The sequence below is a fragment of the Struthio camelus genome, chromosome 19, assembly GCF_040807025.1.
Source record: "Struthio camelus isolate bStrCam1 chromosome 19, bStrCam1.hap1, whole genome shotgun sequence".
Taxonomy (NCBI): domain Eukaryota; kingdom Metazoa; phylum Chordata; class Aves; order Struthioniformes; family Struthionidae; genus Struthio; species Struthio camelus.
Window position 1 is genome coordinate 12,352,169 of NC_090960.1, and position 20,261 is coordinate 12,372,429.

Here is a 20,261-nt window from a genome sequence, read left to right on the forward strand (position 1 = left end):
AGAAAGCGAGGCCGCTTCAAAGCGGGCGGCAGGGCGGAGCGGTGGGGGCTGGCGGGCAGCACGAGGGCAGCGGCCCCCCGGCTGTGGCTCTGCGGCTGCGAGCGGCTCCCGCTTTCCTGCGGGAAACCCCGGCCCCGGCCCCGGCCCCGGCCGCGCCGCTCCGCCGCCGCGGGAGGCGCCGCCGCCGCCGCCCCCGGACTACATTTCCCAGCGCCGCCGCGGCCGGGGGGCGCGGGCGGCGGCGGCGGCGGAGCCGGGCGAGGATGCGGGAGGCGCCGCGGCGGCGGCGGCCCGCGGCTCTGCGCTCCGCTCCGCTCCGCTGCGCGCTGCGCGCCCGCCGCCGCCGCCGCCGCCGCGCGAAGGGCGGCCGCGCCGCCATCACCATGAAGAAGCAGTTCAACCGCATGCGCCAGCTCGCCAACCAGACCGTGGGCAGGTAGGGCCGGGGCCGCCCGACCCCCCTGGCCACCCCCCCGCCGGGCCCGGCTCCCTGCCCGCTGCGCGGCACCTGCCCGCGCCCTGCCTGCACCGCGGCCCCCTTGCAGCGCTCCCCGCCCTGCAGCGCTGCTCCTGCTTGCACCGCGGCCCCCTGCACCGCTGCTCCTGCCTGCACCGCGGCCCCCCTGCACCGCGGCCCCCTGCACCGCTGCTCCTGCCTGCACCGCGGCCCCCCTGCACCGCTGCTCCTGCCTGCACCGCGGCCCCCCTGCACCGCTGCTCCTGCCTGCACCGCGGCCCCCCTGCGCCGCTGCTCCTGCCTGCACCGCGGCCCCCCTGCACCGCGGCCCCCCTGCACCGCGGCCCCCTGCACCGCGGCCCCCTGCACCGCTGCTCCTGCCTGCACCGCGGCCCCCCTGCACCGCTGCTCCTGCCTGCACCGCGGCCCCCCTGCGCCGCTGCTCCTGCCTGCACCGCGGCCCCCCTGCACCGCGGCCCCCCTGCACCGCGGCCCCCTGCACCGCGGCCCCCTGCACCGCTGCTCCTGCCTGCACCGCGGCCCCCCTGCACCGCTGCCCCTGCCTGCACCGCGGCCCCCCTGCGCCGCTGCTCCTGCCTGCACCGCGGCCCCCTGCGCCGCTGCTCCTGCCTGCACCGCGGCCCCCTGCACCGCTGCCCCTGCCTGCACCGCGGCCCCCCTGCACCGCGGCCCCCTGCACCGCGGCCCCCCTGCGCCGCTGCTCCTGCCTGCACCGCGGCCCCCTGCGCCGCTGCTCCTGCCTGCACCGCGGCCCCCCTGCGCCGCTGCTCCTGCCTGCACCGCGGCCCCCCTGCACCGCGGCCCCCCTGCACCGCTGCTCCTGCCTGCACCGCGGCCCCCTTGCGCCGCTGCCCCCTGCACCGCTGCTCCTGCCTGCACCGCGGCCCCCTTGCGCCGCTGCCCCCTGCACCGCTGCTCCTGCCTGCACCGCGGCCCCCCTGCAGCGCTGCTCCTGCCTGCCCGCACCCTGCCTGCACCGCGGCCCCCCTGCAGCGCTCCCCGCCCTGCAGCGCTGCTTCTGCCTGCACCGCGGCTCGCCTGCACCGCAGCCCCCCTGCACCGCTGCCTCTGCCTGCCCCCACCCCCCGCACTGCTGCCGCTGCCTGCCCCCACCCTTTCTGCACCTCTGCGCCTGCCCTGCCTGCCCCCACCCCCTGCACTGCTACCCCTGCCTGCCCCCACCCTGCCTGCCCCCCTGCCAGCACCCTGCCTACCCGCTGCTCTGCTGCCCCCCTGCCTGGCCGCACCCTGCGTGCACCCCCCTGCACCACTGCCCCCCTGCACCACTTCCTCTGCTGCCCTGCCTGCATCCTGCCCCCTGCCCCTGCCTGCATCCTGCACCCTGCCTGCATCCTGCCCCCTGCCTGCCCCACTGCCTGCACCCTGCCCCTGCCTGCACCCTGCCCCTGCCTGCCCCCTGCCTGCATCCTGCCCCCTGCCCCCTGCCTACATCCTGCCCCCTGCCCCTGTCTGCATCCTGCACCCTGCCCAACTGCCTGCATCCTGCCCCCTGCCCCCTGCCTGCCCCACTGCCTGCACCCTGCCCCTGCCTGCACCCTGCCTGCATCCTGCACCCTGCCCCACTGCCTGCACCCTGCCTGCTGCACTGCCCCTGCCTGCATCCTGCCCCACTGCCTGCATCCTGCACCCTGCCTGCACCCTGCCGCTGCTTGCACCCTTCCTGCAGCCTGCACCCTGCCCCTCTACCTGCACCCTGCCTGCATCCTGCCTCTGCCTGCACCCTGCCCCACTGCCTGCACCCTGCCTGCATCCTGCACCCTGGCCCTGCCTGCATCCTGCCCCACTGCCTGCCGCACTGCCTGCCCCACTGCCCCTGCCTGCACCCTTCCCCACTGTCGGCCCCCAGCCCGACGCCCGCGCCCTGCCTGCCCCCCTGCCCGTTGCCACTAGCCCGGGGCCGGCCTGCTGGCGGGCGATGGGGGGGGCCGCAGCTGGCTCAGCTGTCCCCCACACCCTTGGGTGCTGCCGCCGCGGTCCCTCGAGGGCGCCCGGCTGCGCAGGTGGGGCCCCCCCGGCACGGCCCCCGGCGCCGGGGAGCGCTTGGCCTCGGTGGCCCTGGCCGGCCGCGGGGTGCCGGGGGGGGGCGGGGGGGGACCAGTGGAGCCCGCTTTGCAGCCGGGGCTCCGCCGAGCAGCGCCGCGGCTTGGGAAGCTCCCGCGCGGCGGGACCGCGGCCAGAAACATGGTTGTGTTTGTTGTGGTTGTATAATTCCCAGAGATTTTGCAATGGTTTATGGGCGGGGGGAGGGGAAGGGCTTTTATTTATTTATTTATTTATTTATTTATTTATTTATTTATTTGATTTTCCTGATTTAAGCGGCGCGGCGCGGGCAGCCCGTCCGCGGAGCGCTGCGCCAGCCCGGCCGCCGCCCGCCTCCCCTCCCCGCCCCGCGGCGGCGGCGAACCGGGCCCCCGGCGGCCCCGTTCCGCGTGCGTGCATCTCCTTCTGGGGTTTATTTAGTTATTTATTTAAATTGATATCTCCTCTGCCCGCTGAGGGCTCTGCGGCCCCCGCTGCGCGATGCTGCCGCTGCCGCGCCGGGCTCCAGCGGCGGATGCGCCCCTCGGGCGCGGCCGGCTCCGACCCGGCAGAGGCGGCTCGCCGCGGGGCGGGCGGAAGAGGCTGCGGTCGGCAGAGACCATGTGATTTTTCTTTCTTTTTTTTTTCTTTCTTTCTTTTTTTTTTCTTTCTTTCTTTTTTCTTTTTTTTCTTTCTTTTTTTTCTTTCTTTTTTTCTTTCTTTTTTTCTTTCTTTTTTTCTTTCTTTTTTTTCTTTCTTTTTTTTCTTTCTTTTTTTTCTTTCTTTTTTTTCTTTCTTTTTTTCTTTCTTTTTTTTCTTTCTTTTTTTCTTTCTTTTTTCTTTCTTTTTTTCTTTCTTTTTTTCTTTCTCTTTTTTCTTTCTCTTTTTTCTTTCTTTTTTCTTTCTTTTTTTCTTTTTTTTTCTTTTTCCTTCCTTCCTTCCTTTTTCCTTCCTTCCTTCCTTCCTTTTCATCTATGTCAGGCTTGATTTGCTTTAAAAATAACCAGAGGTGATTTTAAAAGTTCAGAGGAGGGGCTTTATCCGGAGGGGGAGGTTCAAGCTGGCACTGACCTGGAGTGAGCGCTCGCCCTGGCGAGAGCAGGTGGGATTCGGGGTCGAGCCAACCCTTGGTGGGCGACAACGCGCAAGCCGGGCTCCGAAAGCACGCGTGCCTTCGCGACGGTGACGGGCGCAAAGCGAGCGTCTCTCTGGGCACCTCGATTTTCACGCAGCCGGGGCACTCGGCCGGGCGAGGGGCGCTGACTGCTCGCCAGGCTCAGCTGGGCCGGAGGAGGACGTACGTCTCTGCTCCGGGAAGGCTGAGCTGCTCTCCAAACCAGCAAGCCTCATCTTTCATACTGTCTTTTTTTTTTCTGTCCCTTTTTTTTTCCCTCCTTTCTAACGCACGGGGCTTCTCGGCATCCCAATAAATATCTAATCCGCTTATGTGCTTTGCTGCAACGCTGTCTTGTGACCGGCAGTTCAGAAATTCGGGACTGAAGGTGCTTGGTCACGTCTGTTGATTGCGGAGCGCTTTGGCACCATCCTGATTTGGCGGGGGGGGGGGGTCGCTCGAGCTGGGAAGCTGAAGAAAAGGCAGCGGAGGGGGGCGGTTTTCGGCTGGTTTCACTGCTCTGAGCGCCGCTCGGCTCAGAAAATAGCTGGCCTTTGGGCCCGCCGGCGCGGCGCAGGACGGAGGCGCGTGCCGCCCGCCGGCTTTCGGCGGCAGCAGCCGCCGGGGCGCCCGGACGTGCCCCGCTGTTGCGCCGCGCCTGACTGACGTGCCTTCTTGGAGACGCTTCTTAGGAGAAAATAAATGAGGCGTCTCCAAAGAGGAGATGAGGGGAGGGAAATCAGTAAGTGGCTGTAAAACGCCGTGAAGATGCTCTCTGCAAAGCGCCAAGAGTCGCTGCTGGTTTGTTTCTGGCTCCTGTATTTACCTCTGTTTTACGCCCTTCGGCCGCCGCGGCGCTCGAGGCCGTCGCGAGTTCGCTCCCGCAGGGAGCGGGAAAACCTGCACGGCGGGACAGCGATTCCCGCTGCTGGAGCAGGAATCTCCCAGAAACGTCTGAACGCAGATTTTTTTTTTCCGCCCCCCAATCGGGAAGAAAACGGGCTCTCGCAGCCTCATGAAAAATGATATTTCTAGGTTCCTACGTGGCCCAGCAGGCGCCTGGGAACAGGTTGGTGGTTTGTGGGGGAGAGGAAGGGGAGGATTTTGCAAACTGCCGGGTTTTTTTTTTGTTTCGTTTTTCGGGTCCGGCAAGCTCACGTGCGTTTCCTGAGGCTGGTGCTTTGGCTCGAGCACGGGCACGTCGACCCTTAAACATACAGGTCGGTTTAGCTCTCCGCGGTATCGGACGTAGCCATCGCCCTGGCAGAAGTAAGGGCGCAAGGCGCTCGCCGGGGGCTTTCCCGGCCGTTCCCAGCAGGGAGCAGCGCCGTGGGATTCCCGGGCCGGGGAGGCGCGGGGGCTCGCGCGGGGCCCGACGCGCCGGTCAGCGGACGGGCTCCCAGCAGCCGCCCAGCCCGGCCGCGGCGGGCGCGGGACGAGGCGCTCGCGGGCTTCGGCTCGAGCTGAGAAACGGCTCCCGCCGAGCTCCCGAAACCTGCTCCGTCCCTGGCCCGCGAACGGGAAGAGCAGCGAAGGCGAAGGCCGAGCGCGGCCGCTTCGAGTCCTTTCCTTTCCTGTAAAGCGCCGGCCGTGCGGCTGCGCGAGGGGCTTTGGCAGGGGAAACGCTTTCATCCCGTGCGCTGTCCCCGCCGCCCCGCTTTGGCCGGGAGGGCTCGGAGGAGCGCACGCTCAGCCGGCGCCGGCCCGGGCGCAGCCTCCTTCGCGGAGCAAACGGCCCCGGGGAGGAGCCGCGCGGCCCTGCGGAGGGGGCGCGAGGCTGAAGGCTCCTTGCCGGCGCGGGCCCTCGCCCCTGGACGGCGCGAGTCCTGTCGCGGGCACGTCGGCCGGGTACGCGCGAGCGACGCTGCGGAAATGCAGGCGGGGGAGAGTTCCCCGATGACTCCCCGATAATTCCCCGATGCCCGGCTGAGCGGGTAACTTTGCTGGACGTGGCTAGGCTCGGCGGTCTGTCTGGGGAAAGCGTCCCCGCGTGCAAATCCTTTGAGCGCAGCTCGCGGATAGCGTAGAGCGCCGGGCAGGACCTCCTCCCGCCGAAATCTCCGCTGCGCACTCCGCAGCCCGAGTCAGCAGCCGACAGCAGGAGGAAGGGGAAGAGAGGAGAGGAAATGGTGGTTTCGGGGCGGCGGGGTAGAAACGTGGATTTGAGAGGGATTTTGTAAGAAAGTGCGCTTTCCTTTGATGGAAAAGCTATCCGCCGTTTTGTGTTTCTTGCTTTTTATTTTCCCGGGGGGGTTGACAGGAAGGTGAAGGAGCGCTAGGAAGAACTTCTTTTAATCCCCCGGCAGCTTGAAATCGAGACCTCTCGCCGCAGTCAAAACGTCAGAGTTTCTTTTCATTTGGAAAAAAAAAAAAAAAAAGCGCTTCTGAAAATTTTGCGCCTGGTGCAACGGGCGAAATTCTCCATCTCCTCTAAGTCCCCTTGCGAGGAGCGACGTCGCGCTGCTGAAGCACCGAGGGGAGAACGGGCCGCGGAGCGAGGCGGCTCCCGAAAACCGCGGCAGGGCTGCTCTGGCCGGAGCCCCCCGGCCGTCTGCTGCCCCTCCCGGCCGGGCTCCCAACGGGGCGGCCGTGCCGCGCGCCCGCCGCTGCTGCGGGAAGCCCAGCCTCCCCCGTTCCCGCGCTGCCTGCCGGCGGTCTCGGCCGCCTCTCGCTGGAAGCCGCGATCCCGACGCGTCTCCCCGTGGGACGTGAGCAGTAATTTGAGGATTTAAATGTTTCCTGTGGTCCTCAGCTTCTTGCCTCCCCAAGAGGCGATTCCGGCGCTGGGAGCGGGAGCTCGGCGCCGTCTGCAGGGGGCTTTGCGCTGGCGAATGCCGTCAGCTCCGCTCGGCTTTGGCAGCATCCCGTTCCCCGGCGGCAGGGCCGGAGGCGGGCGAATGCCGCCCGGGAGAGCTCCGACCGCGCCGGCGGAGCGCGGGAACGCAGCCGTCGCCGGCCGCCTGGCTCCCGACGCTTCCCCGGCGCGCGGGGATGAGGCCGAAAGCGCTTTCCCGCGCCGCTGGCAGTCGGCGACGGCCTGGGAGTTATCCGAGGCGGAAGGCTGCTGCTTCCACGGTCATCGGGGCAACGAGCTTGTCCCCGGCTCCACCACCGACTCGCTCCGCGGCCTCGGGCCCGGCCGCTGTCCGGGAGGATGCGGGGCTGCGGTGCCGAGCCGGGAGCCGGCTGAAGGAAGCAGCAGCCTTTTCTCCGCCGCTGGCACGTTCCCCGGCGCTGGAAGATTTTTTTTATTTTTTTATGTTTTTTCCCATGGCGGACAAATTTAACCCCAGCCTCTCGCCGGAGCTGCGGCGGGGGGCAGCCCCTGGGCACGGCGTCGCGCGGAGGGAGCGACGGCGCTGCGGCGGATCCCAGCCTTGGGATGCCAGACCGGGAGCATCCTCCAGCCCGGGAGCTGGAGGGCGGCGGCTGCTGCAACGAGTTGCGCGGGGCTCAGCCGCCCGCGCGGCGTCGCGCCGAAGCGAGCTGGCGGACCGGCGCTGCTCCTCTTTGGGGATACCGGGGCGTTTCGTTTTGCTTTCCGTCGGCCGTCCTTGGAAGCGGACTGATACGGGAGCGCGACGTCCTTGGCCGGTTTTAGCCTGCCTGCCTCCCTCGGCGCTGGGCTCGGAGACTATTTTTAGGCTGGAGCAACCAGCCCACGTGCTGGTTGGGAAGCAGTGGAAACCACGCGGTTTGCAGGCCCGTGCCGCACCCACCCGCTGCGATTTCTGCTCCCCGAAGGGGTTTAGGCGCCAGCGAGGAAGACGCCGGAGCCACCGGTGACACGTCCTGAGCCGCCGGAATCAATAATTAAACAGCAATTAAATATTTACGGGCATCCGCCGGAGGCGGGGAACAGGGCGCTGCGGCGAGGGGCGGGAGACGGGTGTCGAAGGGGCGTTTCGGAGCTGAGGCTGGACGAGGCAGGTAGCGCCGCGGCATCGCCGCCGCCGGTCCCCGAAGCACCGCGGAGGCGCCGGCCCGGGGGCAACAGCGCTGGCCTGCGCGCCGGTGGGGGGCCTTTCCCCTTGCCCGACCATCTCCCTTGCCGGAGGTCGCGGGTCGCAGGACTGCAGCCGATGCCGTCCGGCGTTTTGCTGGCTCGCGGTGGAATTCAAGGCGCAGCTGATTTTTACAGGAAATTGTTCCTACGCGGTTTTTTCCCGCGCGTGCAGCCGCGGGAACCCGCCGGGAAGGGCTGCGGGGGGCTGGCTCTCGCGCCCGGCTTTGGATGCGAGTTAGGCGCAGCTCCGCGGCCGGCCCCGGACGCAGCTCTGCAGGGCCGGGGAGGTCGTCCTCGGCGCTGCAGGCGGCGGCGCGGGGCTGCGGCGGCTATCGCCCCCGTGCCTGGGGGAGGAGGAGAGGCCAGGGCCGTGCCGCTGCGGCTGCGGCTTGCAAAGCACCAGCTGAGAAAGGCGAAGCTCCGCGTGCTCGCCTGCCGTCGCTCGCGCTTGGCTCCGGGCGGTTTTGTGTGCGGGGCTTGGACCAGGGCCGGGCGCCGAGCGGCCTCAGCCCTCCTTCTGTTGCCCGCCACGGAGGGGGTGGCTTCAAAGATGCCGAAGGGAATTTGATTTTCTGGGTTCTGCACAAAGCTGATGGGACGGAGGTGCTGATAGCTCCTTGTGATGGCTGTTTGGAGCGTTTTAAGAGTAGTGTTAGATTTACCCCGGGATAGACGTGCACGGGGAGGGGCATTCACTGGGGCGGGCAGGCGCAGGGATGAGCATGCACAGGGATGGACGTGCACGGGGATGGACATGCGTCGGGGTGAGCGTGCACAGGGATGGACGTGCAGAGGGGTGAGCGTGCACAGGGATGGACATGCACAGGGATGATGGACGTGCAGAGGGGTGAGCGTGCACAGGGATGGACATGCACGGGGATGGATGTGCGCGGGGATGGACATGCGTCGGGGTGAGCGTGCACAGGGATGGACGTGCACGGGGATGGACATGTGTCGGGGTGAGCGTGCACAGGGATGGACGTGCAGAGGGGTGAGCGTGCACAGGGATGGACGTGCACGGGGATGGACATGTGTCGGGGTGAGCGTGCACAGGGATGGACGTGCAGAGGGGTGAGCGTGCACAGGGATGGACGTGCACGGGGATGGACATGCGTCGGGGTGAGCGTGCACAGGGATGGACGTGCAGAGGGGTGAGCGTGCACAGGGATGGACGTGCACGGGGATGGACATGTGTCGGGGTGAGCGTGCACAGGGATGGACGTGCAGAGGGGTGAGCGTGCACAGGGATGGACATGCACAGGGATGGACGTGCAGAGGGGTGAGCGTGCACAGGGATGGACGTGCACGGGGATGGACATGCGTCGGGGTGAGCGTGCACAGGGATGGACGTGCAGAGGGGTGAGCGTGCACAGGGATGGACATGCACAGGGATGGACGTGCGCGGGGATGGATGTGCACGGGGATGGACATGCATGAGAGTGAGTGTGCACGAGGGTGAGCGTGCGCAGGGATGGATGTGCACAGGGTGAGTGTGCACAGAGGTGAGCGTGCACGGGGATGGACATGCATGAGGATGGACGTGCACAGGGGTGAGTGTGCACGGGGATGGACATGCGCAGCGGTGAGCGTACACAGGGATGGACATGCACAGGGGTGAGCGTGCACGGGGATGGACATACACGGGAATGGATGGGCATGGCGATGCACGTGCACAGGGATGGACGTGCACGGGGATGGACATGCACAGGGATGAGCGTGCACGGGGATGGACATGTGCAGGGGTGAGTGTGCCTGGGGGTGAGTGTGCACGGGGATGGACGTGCACAGGGACGTGCACGGCATAGGGAGGAGCAGCTCCTCCGGGTCTCCCCAGCGCTGGGGCCGCCGCTGGGTGCAGGGCTGGGCTCGGCTGAAGCTCGAGCCGAGGCGCTGCCCCAGGCGTCGGGGTCAGAGCGGGGTCTGCATCCGGGAAGCTTTCCAGCTCTGGTTTCTCGCAGGGCCAACGGCTGCCATCCGATACAGCTGCAGCGTAGAAATCTGGCTTTTGTGTTGTGGCAACCGGCGCGGCGCCGGGGAAGCAGACAGCTTCCTGGAGCTACCGAGGGCAATGCGCAGTTTCACGTCGGAAGATTATGTAGCCTTCATTTTGAAATCAAATTAATTTGCTTGATCGGTGTGGATTTCTGCTGGCAGCAACTAGTTTTTGCAGGAGCGCGCGCCGAGCACATTGTAGCCGCATCCCCCGCTTGTGTGCGTGCAACGCTACGTATTAATTGTCCCTTTTCTCCCAGGTGTTTGCGGGGACCCAAGCGTCTGGATGTGGACAGGGGCTGACAAGTGCCCAGATTTGTGCGGGGGGATGGAGGGCGAGGGGAGGAGCGTGCATTCGTTCGCCTGGAGGGCAGGAGGAAGCGCGAGTTATCCTGTCCGCGTTTCCTCCCCAGCGTCACAAAAGCGTGCCTGCCCTGCGGCAGCAGCCGGGAGCTGCGGGGAGCGCGGTGCTGGGGACCCTGCTGCAGACCTTTTTCTTTCTTTTTTTTTAAGATACATTTGCTTTAAACTGGTGCCCAGAAGAGGCGCTTGGCCGCAGCTCTCTGCCCCGATGGTTGGGTCGTCGGACGCGCCTGCCGGCGGCTCGGGCTCCCTCGTCCTCCCGGCGGCGCGGCCCGGAGTCGGCCGCGCTGGCGGCTCGGGTCCGGATTCGCCCCTCGGGACGCCGACGCCTTCGGGCTCTGCGATACGGCGGCGTTCCCGGCGGCGTCCGCCCGACGGCGACGGCAGCGCCCGCCGCGGATGCTTTTACTGTCGGCGTTGGTGTGATGAGTTTGTCCGTCCGGCTGTCTTAGCCTGATGGGGGGGGCAGCTGTGCCGGGAGAGGCAGCCCCAAGGGAGCACGTACAGCTCGGCACCCTGCGGGTTTCCCGGCCGGTTTTGGGCTTTGGGATGGTACTGCCGAGCGTTCGGCGACGTCTTTGGTGGGTGGCCACGGTCTCGGTCCAAAAAACCCGCTTTCCCGCGGTGGGGAAATTCCCTTAGCGTCAGCGGGGTTTGTAGGCGGCCGTCGCGCAGCCTGCGCCGTGCTGCCGGCGGCCGTGCCGGACCCGAGCGGTTGGAGCCAAGCGCTGGGATGCGAGCGGGGGCTCCCGCCTGGCTCGCGTTTCGGGGGAAGCGATTCTCCGAGACGGCGGGAAGCGGCAATAGCGGCGTTTCGGGCGCTCTGGGAGTGCTGCCTCCTGCCGCCGCTGGGCTGGGGACGGCAAAAGGGCTTTGAAGAGGCAAAGGGAGATTTGCAGCTGCGCTGCCCGGCTCTACGTCAGCCCTTGAACGCGCCGCTAGTTTGAGGAGGGGGAGTTTTATGGAGAGGGAGAAGAAAACGTGTCTCCAGGCTTTTCCAGTCTTTTTTTTTTTTTTTAAGGAAGAGCTGCTCAGGAGGCTGGTGCCGGTGGGATCACGGGGAAACGCAGTGATTAAAACCGTGTGGCTCCGTGAGAACCGTGCTTGGGCCGCGCCGGCCTCGTGCGCGGCCCGTGCATCCGCCGGGCTCGGCGCCCCCAGCCGCTTTCACGCTTCTGAGTGTCATTTACGGCTCCTGCACTCCTGGAGGTTAATGGGAGCCATTAAGTGTCATATATATGTCATTAAGTGTCATATATATGTCATTAAGCGGCATGTAGGCGCTGTTATCCCCTTGTTACTTGCATTCCTTGACTTGGTGGGACTTGGAGCCCGTCTCTTGGCTCCGCCGGTCTCCTCCGTGGCTCTGCCCCGTGGATCCGTCCCGTCTCGGCTCGGGGTTGCCTGCGGAGGTCTCAAATAGCCCGAGGCCTTAAAGGTTCGCGCCGGGGCGCTCAGGCGCCCTGCTCGAGCGGCGCGGCTGGGGTGAGCCCGCCTCGACGCCCGCCAGCGTCGGTGCCTCCAAGGGCTCCCGCTGCTTTGCAGAGAAGGGCTTACAGTTAGCCCACATCGCCCTTTCCGGAGCTGAACGACCTGCGCACAAATGCAAAACGCGGCGCGCGGAGCCGGCTTAAACGCATGTGCCGCGGCGTGCTCGGCGGGCCCGAATTCGCCGTGCGGTCGGAGGCAGCTCCGAAAGGCCCCCCGAGGCCTCCTAGGCTGCAGGAAACGGCTCGTCCTTTTTGCAAAAACTCCCGTTTTCTGCAGGATCCCCCTTTGACCCAAGCTGCTTGGCTGGAGGTGCTGATTTTTGGTAGCGTTTTTTTTTTTTTTTTTGCGGGGGGGGGACGACAACAGCAGCAGAAACGTTCCTGCAGCTTTTCGTCGGCAGGCGCCGGGTGCCTGGTGCGCCCGGGTTTCCCCGCTGCCGCTCGCGGGCGCCTGCGCTGGGAGGGCGCCGTTCTGCGCAACCGTCCCGGGGGTTTTAATCATCTCCAGCCCCTTGTCCGTGCTTTGGCCACGGGCCGGTCAGGTTCATTTCCTCCCCGGCTTCACGTAGGGCTGGAAAAGCAAAGAGCCCCGAAGAGCCGCGAAATGATAAGGGGAAAAAATCACGGGGAGAAGGCGTTTCCTGCGATGGCGGCTGCCCCCTCGCTGACGCGGGACCGCTGCTTCCTCCCCTCCCGGAGCAACGCGCCGAGGGCCCGACGCGCGGCCGGCAGCCCGCGGCACGGCCGGCCGTACGCAGCAGGACAGCAGGACATCTCCGTCTGTGCGGTGTCGAGCCGGAGAGCCGCGGAGTCCTGCTTCGTGCCGTCCCTCGGCCGCGGCCCGTCGGCTTGCTCGGGCGAAGCGCGGCGCGCCGCGGCGCGGTGCCGGCAGCCGGCGCCGGGGGAAGGAAGACACCGGAGGACGGGACCCCGGTGGCGGCTGGCTGGCGCGGGGGCAGAAAGCCCGGGCGCGGGTCTCGCGTGGCCCAGGCCGGTTTGGGAGCGGCACGTCCGTGGGGCGGGGGGGCTTCGCCGCCGGCGGAGGGCGGGAGCTGCCCGCGCTGCCCGCGGCGCCTTGCCCGACCCGCCGTTGCCGCTCTCTCCTCGCAGGGCTGAGAAAACGGAAGTTTTGAGCGAAGACCTTTTGCAGGTAAAAGCGACTCTCCCGAGGCCGGAGGGACGGCGCGGCCCCTCTCCCCCCCCCCAAAAAACCCGCCGTCGCGCTGCCCGCTGGGTCGTTTTCCCCCCCCCCCCCCCCGCCACCACGGGGACGCAGCAGCGGCGGCCGCTTCCAAAATTCCCTCCCCCTGGCCTGGTTTTCCTGCCTTTGAAGCCTTCGGCTCCTCTGGGTGGGTTTCCCCCCGGGGACCTTCCAAAAGTGATACCCCGTCCTTTCAACACGCGCATATACCGCGTATGTGTGCGTGTGTATAGAGAGATATATACACGTACATAGATATACGTGCACACACACACACACACGCATGCTTATACATAGACATAAATATATATATGCATGCATGCTTACACATATACATGCATACATATGCATGCTTGTACATATACATGCACGTGTATATATATATGGATGCTTATACATATACACACACACATATGTATATATATGGATCCTTATACATATACATACATACATATATAGGCCTGGTTGTGCACGCACTCCCACGCCCGTGCGTTGCCTGCGGCGGCCGGAGCTGCAGAGCGACGGTTTTTCTCGGGAGACCCGGCGGACGGGCGATGCCCGCTTTTGGGCAGGGCGGCCTCCACCGCCCGCATCCCGACGTCGCCGCTGCGCTGGAAGGCGGCTCGGGCCGGACGCCGAGCGAGACGCCGGCGAAACGCCTGCTTGCCTCGAGGGCTGGCCGCGGCCTCGGCGCGCTTTCCCCCAAGCTCGAGAAGCCGGGGTTATTTCTTTTTCCCGGGTGTGTTTCCCCAGGCGGGGAGCTTTCTCTCGCGCTGGGGCGCGCCTGTTCCCCGAGTCGCTCAGCTGCGGTTTGCAGCAGCTCTCGGGCACTTGCGTTTAGTGAATCAGCTCGCTGAGCTCTGCATAAACTTCTCCCTTGAAGCAAGCCGGAGGCCTGCGGCTCCTCCGAGCAGGAATCGGCGCGTCGGGGCGCGCCGGAAAGCGTGCAGCTCCCGGAGGGGTCCTGCCGCCGCTCCGCGGTACCTCTCGGGCCGAGGCCGTGGCCCCTCGCGGCAGGACGCTGCAGAGCCTCCTTCCGCCCTCGTTCTCGTGAAATTCGCCCTCCTGCTTCAAATTTGCGGCACTGCCCTATCCAATGCTGCAGGAGGGGGGGAAAAAAAAAAAAACCCAAAAAACCGCCTGGGCTCATCCGCGAGCCTGTGCAGCAGGCTGCGGGCGGCGGGAGCCGGCCCCGAGGGCGACGGGGCGCCCGCCTTCGCCCGGGGCCGCGGCGCGCGGCTCGGCGGCACCCCGCTCTGAGCCGGGGGGCCGACTGCGTCCGCAGGTGGAGAAGCGCCTGGAGCTGGTGAAGCAGGTCTCGCACAGCACGCACAAGAAGCTGACGGCATGTCTGCAGGGGCAGCAAGGCGTCGACGCCGACAAGCGCTCGGTAAGGGCGGCCGGCGGCAGCGGGGCCGCGGCGGCGCGGCGGCGCGGGGAGCGCTCACCCGCCCGCCGCTCCCTTTGCAGAAGAAGTTGCCTTTGACGACGCTGGCGCAGTGCCTGACGGAGGGCTCGGCCGTGCTGGGGGACGACTCCCTGCTCGGGTAAGAGGCGTCCGCGCTGCTGCGGCCTCGTGGCTCGGCGGCCGGCCCGCCGCCGCCAACCTCCCTGCCTCTCGCCGCCCTCCCGCAGGAAGATGCTCCGCTTGTGCGGCGAGGCGGAGGACAAGCTGGCCCAGGAGCTCATCCACTTCGAGCTGCAAGTCGAGCGGGACGTCATTGAGCCGCTCTTCGTGCTGGCCGAGGTGGGTGCTTTTGGGCTGCGCGGGGGCACCGGGCGTCCCGCGCGGGGCTCGGGCATCTCAACCTCCCTCCGCGGCGCCTCTCCGCCGGCCGCTCGCGCCGGGCAGACGTTGTGCTGGTGGTGATGCCGGTGCAGCGGGGCCGTTTCCCAGCGCTCCGGGCTGTTGGAGGGGGGAACGGGGTGCCCGGGGGGACGCGGGTGGCGGTTGTCCCCGGTCTGCCTCCGCGTTTCGGCGTGCCGGTGGAGGGCGGCCGGCCGGCCGCGCGACGCGCGCCAGCGGGACGGCTCCCAGCTGCTCGTTAGTAGAAGGTATCACAGATGGCTTCGTGCAACCTGTTGCCTCGCTGGATGCTCTGACGGTCTATAAAAGCTAATTAAGCAACCGAAGACCGATGGGAGTTGTTCAGCTTGGCTTGTCACCGCGCCGGCTAATTGCCTCCAAAACAAAACCGGAGGCAAACAGGCTTTCACCCTTTCGCCGCTGCGTTTCGTTGCTGGGCGCAGCGATGAGCCAACCTGACCGAGCCGCCGTGCAGCTCCCTCCGCCATCCCCGGCCTGGCCGAAACGCTCCTCGTCCCCGTTCCTCCTTCCTGCCCCCCGCCGTGCTCCTCTTTCCTCCCTCCCTCTCCCACCGGATGCACTCGGGGAGCGCGCTGGGATTTTGGCGTCTCGGCCCCGAGTTGCCCGTTGCATCATGCCCTGGCTGCTCGGCGATGCCCCATCCTTGCCCTTCCTCCGGCCCCCTTGGCCGTTGCTCTTTTTCGCCTTTCCCGAGGGCACTAGGCGTTTGTGCTCTTATTCCTGAAACGTGTTTTTGAGCTCTGAATACGTAAGGTTGTTATTTGGGTGGTTTTTTCCTTTTTCCCCTTTCGCCTCCGGCTGCCAACTTGCTGGTTTTCGGTTTCGCCAACCGCTTTTTCCCTTTTAGGTCTTGCAAAATGTCACCGGCTTGATTCTGATTTTTATCTTCACTGGCATAAATAAATAAAAAGCGCTTTCTCAAACTGCTCGCGTTACCAAGATAGGAGAGCGGGGCCGGGCCGAGCTGCTGGGCTGCGGCCGTTCCCGAAGCGGCTCGGCACGGAGGGCTTGGCCACTATCCCAGGAAGCCCTTCGCCGCCTTAAACCACTTTCCCGAGTGAAGTAGGCTTTTTTTGACAAAAGGATGTGTTTTTCCTTGGTGTTCAGGGCTGCGCGTGGCTGGGCGGGGGGTTTAGCACATCGTGGGCAGGCGAGCGGAGGAGGAACGAGCTATCCTGGCTTCGGAACGATATATCTATTTAAGCAGGGAGCGGTGTCCTTATCTGACCTGGTTACACCAGCGCCAAATTTATAGGTAGCTCAGGCTTAAAATATAACCCTTCTTCACATATTGCTGCCCCTCTCGCAGCAGCCTCAAAACGCCCCGGGGACCTGGGCTACCTGCACGAGCTTTGCCCCATCTAGCAGAGGTCCCTGAGGCCCCGTATTTGGGTTGGCCCTCCCGGGTATCCGGCCGGTGGAGGGGGGAGCAAGGGACACCTCGCTCGGATTTTTATCTCCTTTTTCCCTTGTGTTACCGCAGGTGGAAATCCCGAATATCCAAAAGCAGAGGAAGCACTTAGCGAAGCTCGTCCTGGACATGGACTCCTCGAGGACAAGGTAGGAGGCTCCAGCGGAGCGGGCTTTGCTGGGCGAGGGTCTCTCCTAGGAAACAGCTTCAGAGCTGTTCCTGGCTTTTAAAAAAAAAAAGCCGAAAAGTTCCCGAGGGACTTGGAGCGCTAATGGAAACGCAGCCCCGGGGTGGCGAACCCGTCCTGCGCCCAGGCGACCTGGGCAGCGGCGTGCACGGTGCCTCCTCGCCAGCCCCTCGCCCCCAGTCTGGCGGCGAGGCGGAGCGCCGAGGGCCTCCAGCCCAGCCTGCAAAGCTCCTGACCTTAAATGCAACCGTAAAGCTGCATCCGCTGGACGATTCTGTGCAATTAAATTCATCAGAGCTAGCACAAATCCCCCGTGCCGGCCCGCCCCTCCGTCCCGATTTCTGCCCCTGAAAGGTCAGTTTTGATTTTTTTTTTTTTTTTTTTGGCCGGAAGAAACCCACGGGGGGGAAGAGGGAGAGAGAAATCGTGCTGCCCTGAATAGCCCTTCGCAGGGGTTTGCCTTCGTTCGCGGCCTGCGGAGGAGCTATTTGCTGGAGCGGGAGCCGTGGGAGGGCGCAGAGGCCGGATGCCGTCGTTCCTGCTGGCGAGATGCTCGCGTGCCCCGTCGCCAGGAGGACGCGGCGCCGCGGCTCCCTTCCACCGGTCGGGACAATAAGTCCCAGTCTCGTCGCTGTGTGCCCTGATCAAGCTGGGCAAAGAGCTGATATTTCTGCTCTGTGTCTGGAAAATATGTCGATTCCTTTTCTTCTCGTGCGCCCGGCGAGAAGAAAGGAAAAAAAAAAAAAGCTTTTCCCTGGCACAAAGCTTTGTTATTTTCCCCTCTTTTCTCTATCCTGGTGAATTGTTACGGGGCGGTAAAAGCCAGGTGGTCCCGCGGCGGCAGAGTACCGCTCACCTGCGGAGGGGCACGGGACGTGGCTCGGGCTTGCCGAGGCGGCGGGGGGACGCGCCGGTGGGCCGTGCCGGTGCTGCAGCGCCAGCCGTCGCCCCCCGGTTCGCCCTGACCCCGCCGCCTCTGCCCGCAGGTGGCAGCAGTCGGCCAAGTCGTCGGGTTTGTCGAGCAACCTGCAGCCGTCGGGGGCCAAAGCCGACGCGCTCCGGGAGGAGATGGAGGAGGCAGCGAACAGAGTGGAGATCTGCAGGGTACCGGGCGCTCGCTCCTATCTCGCGGCGGCCGGGAAGGGTCACGGAGCGGGGGGGGGGATTTCGCCTTCCCTTGGGGCGCTCCGGGCGCCGCCTTTGGGACAGCGGGACCGGGGCGGGCACGGCTCGCCGAGATGCGCCGTCCGCGCCGGCAGCCCGGCTCGCCGGGGGGCCCGTTGGGCTGCCCGCCGTCGGCCCGCCCTCCTGCGTCGGCGCGCTGCCTGCTCGGGCCCGGGCTGCGCCGCGCTCCCGTCCCTGCCCGGCTCCCGCGGCCCGTCCTGGCCCCCGGCAGCCGTCTCGCCCGGGCCGGGGCGGCCGCTGCCTGACCGCGCCGCGCTCCCCGCAGGACCAGCTCTCCGCCGACATGTACGGCTTCGTGGCCAAAGAGATCGACTACGCCAACTACTTCCAGACGGTACGTGCCGGCAGGCGGCCGCCGCTTCGGCCCCGCTCCGCGCCCCGGCCCGAAACCCACCCCTCGTCTTTTCTTTTGTCTCCCCCCGCCGCCGCCCGCCCCGACCGCAGCTGATCGAAGCGCAAGCCGAGTACCACCGCAAGTCGCTAGCGCTGCTGCAGACCGTGCTGCCGCAGATAAAAGCCCAGCAGGGTGAGCGCGCCCGGTTTCTTTCTGCTGCTCCCGCCTGCGAAACGTGCCGCTCGGGCCGCCTGGAGCCGCGGCGGGGCGGCCGCGGGCGACGCGCGTCCCGCTGCCGTCGAAACGCCGGGGCGGCGCGGGGCAGACGCGGAGCGGTCGCCGCAGCGGAGCGGCGCGGGCGGCGACGCTTTTGTTGTGGGTGCTGCTGCCGCTAAAGATGGGCGGGAAGGGATTTTGGCGGGGCGGGGGGGTAAGGTTTTTTTTGAGTTTTTTGAGGGTTTTTTGAGGGTTTGTTTTTTTTTTTTGAGAGGCGAAGGGCATGGGGGAAAAGATGCAAACGGCTGCTCGTCCGGCAAGCGTTGTCCGGACCCCCTTGAAACGTGCCGGTTGGAAAGCGTTTCGCTTGGGTTTGATGAAGAGGGCCGCTTTGCGAGCCGAAACGCAGGGTGGCGGCGTTTCAGGCACGTCTAAACCGAGTGTTTGGCTGGCGGAAGTTTGTGAAGCGAGGCGTTTGCAAAGCGGAGCTCTCGGAGCGGCCGGCTAGCTTGGGCAAACCTGCGCTCTTCCAGCGAAACCTGCCTCGCGAGAGGCTCAGCCCTGCGGCCCCCGTCTTGAGGATCTGCAGCTCTCGCTTTGAGGCGTGGGTGGTGGGTGCTGGGAAACGGGGTGCTTGGGGTGAGAGGGGTGGCCCGGGGGTGGGAGCAGAAAGCAGAGGCAGCCCCGTCCCCGGGGTGCCCGCTCGGGGATACCGGTGGCTCTGACTTTCCCCTTCGCATCGCAGAGGCTTGGATCGAGAAACCTTCCTTCGGGAAGCCCCTGGAGGAGCACCTGGCCGTCAGCGGGCGGGAGATCGCCTTCCCCGTCGAGGCGTGCGTGACGATGCTGCTCGAGTGCGGCATGCAGGAGGAGGTGAGGCCGAGGGACCGAGCAGGGCTGCACCCGCGCCGTGCTGCGGCTGCACCCGCATTGTGCCGGGGCTGCACCCGCACCGTGCGAGGGCTGCACCCACATTGCACTGGGGCTGCACCCGCGCCATGCTGCAGCTGCACCCGCATTGTGCCGGGGCTGCACCCGCACCGTGCGAGGGCTGCACCCACGTTCTGCCGGGGCTGCACCCGCGCCGTGCTGCGGCTGCACCCGCATTGTGCCGGGGCTGCACCCTCACCATGCAAGGGCTTGCACCCGCGCCGTGCTGCGGCTGCACCCGCATTGTGCCGGGGCTGCACCCTCACCGTGCGAGGGCTGCACCCACGTTCTGCCGGGGCTGCACCCACGCCGTGCTGCAGCTGCACCCACGTTCTGCCGGGGCTGCACCCGTGCCGTGCTGCAGCTGCACCCACGTTCTGCCGGGGCTGCACCCATGCCGTGCTGCAGCTGCACCCGCATTGTGCCGGGGCTGCACCCTCACCGTGCGAGGGCTGCACCCACGTTCTGCCGGGGCTGCACCCGTGCCGTGCCAGGGCTGCACCCACATTGCACTGGGGCTGCACCCACGCTTTGCCGAAGCTGCACCCATGTCATGTTGGGGCTGCACCCACGTTCTGCCACGGCTGCACCCATGCTGTGCTGGGGCTGCACCCACGTTCTGCCAGGGCTGCACCCATGCCATGCTGGGGCTGCACCCATGTTCTTCCAGGGCTGCACCTGCGCCACACTGGGCCTCACCCACGTTCTTCCAGGGCTGCACCCATGCTGTGCCAGGGCTGCACCCCTGTTGTAGTGGGACTGCACCTGCACCATGCCAGGGCTGCACCTGCACCATGCCAGGGCTGCACCCACATTTTCCCAGGGCTGCACCCACACTGTACCGGGGTTGCACCCACATTGCACCAGGGCTTTGCAGCTCTGACACCTGCCCAAGCCTCCCCACTGTCCTCGGAGAGAGTGAGGCACCGCGAGGAGTCTTCCTGCAGCCCCGGGGTTGGTTGTTTTCGGATGCCTGTCGCTGTCTCCCTTGGGTGCGCCTTCGCCCAGGGCCGACAGCTTGCTGTGTCTCCTGCGAAGGGTCTTTTCCGCGTGGCTCCCTCCGCCTCGAAGCTGAAGAAGCTCAAGGCTGCCCTGGATTGCTGTGTCGTGGACGTGCAGGAGTATTCGGCGGACCCACATGCCATTGCAGGTAAAGATCTCAAATCGGGGCCATTTACTGTTTTGCGCGCTACCCCTTGCAGGCCCGACCGTGCACGCGCTGACCCAGCCCTACTGGGCTGCTTCCCCGCGGCCGAGAAATCCCAACTTGTCTTAAACCAGTTGGAAATTTTCCAGTGAAACTTGCATTGTGCTGGAACGCGCTGGCAAACGGAAAGCAAAACCCTTCCCGGTCGCTCGTGGGTTTTGACGCGGCGGCGCCAAGAGCAGGACCCAGCAAGGTGCTCCCCGCTTTGGCGTTCAAAACGAAGGCTTCGTGTCTTGGCCCGGAGGCAGGAGGCTCCGGGAGCGCCGCTGGGCGTTCGGC

The 20,261-nt window shown here is 66.1% G+C and overlaps 1 protein-coding gene across 10 annotated transcripts in view; it reads left to right on the forward strand.

Moving 5' to 3' along the window:
* The first annotated feature begins 327 nt into the window (after nt 1–327).
* Nucleotides 328–20,261, forward strand: part of ARHGAP44 (Rho GTPase activating protein 44) — a 31,388-nt gene continuing 11,454 nt past the window's right edge. For 6 of the 10 annotated variants that reach the window (XR_011135493.1, XR_011135492.1, XM_068913687.1 and 3 more), the window contains exons 1-11: nt 329–436; nt 12,594–12,633; nt 13,970–14,074; nt 14,155–14,231; nt 14,320–14,431; nt 15,996–16,072; nt 17,097–17,214; nt 17,561–17,629; nt 17,740–17,821; nt 18,591–18,718; nt 19,814–19,925. Coding sequence is in view for 8 of the 10 variants with exons in the window: in XM_068913687.1 (XP_068769788.1) it covers nt 384–436; nt 12,594–12,633; nt 13,970–14,074; nt 14,155–14,231; nt 14,320–14,431; nt 15,996–16,072; nt 17,097–17,214; nt 17,561–17,629; nt 17,740–17,821; nt 18,591–18,718; nt 19,814–19,925 (973 nt within the window). In the remaining 2 variants the exon portion in view is untranslated. Of the gene's footprint in view, nt 437–4,331; nt 4,702–12,593; nt 12,634–13,969; nt 14,075–14,154; nt 14,232–14,319; nt 14,432–15,995; nt 16,073–17,096; nt 17,215–17,560; nt 17,630–17,739; nt 17,822–18,590; nt 18,719–19,813; nt 19,926–20,261 lie in introns of those variants that run through there. The other 4 variants (XM_068913682.1, XM_068913684.1, XM_068913685.1 and 1 more) reach the window with 2 other exon arrangements.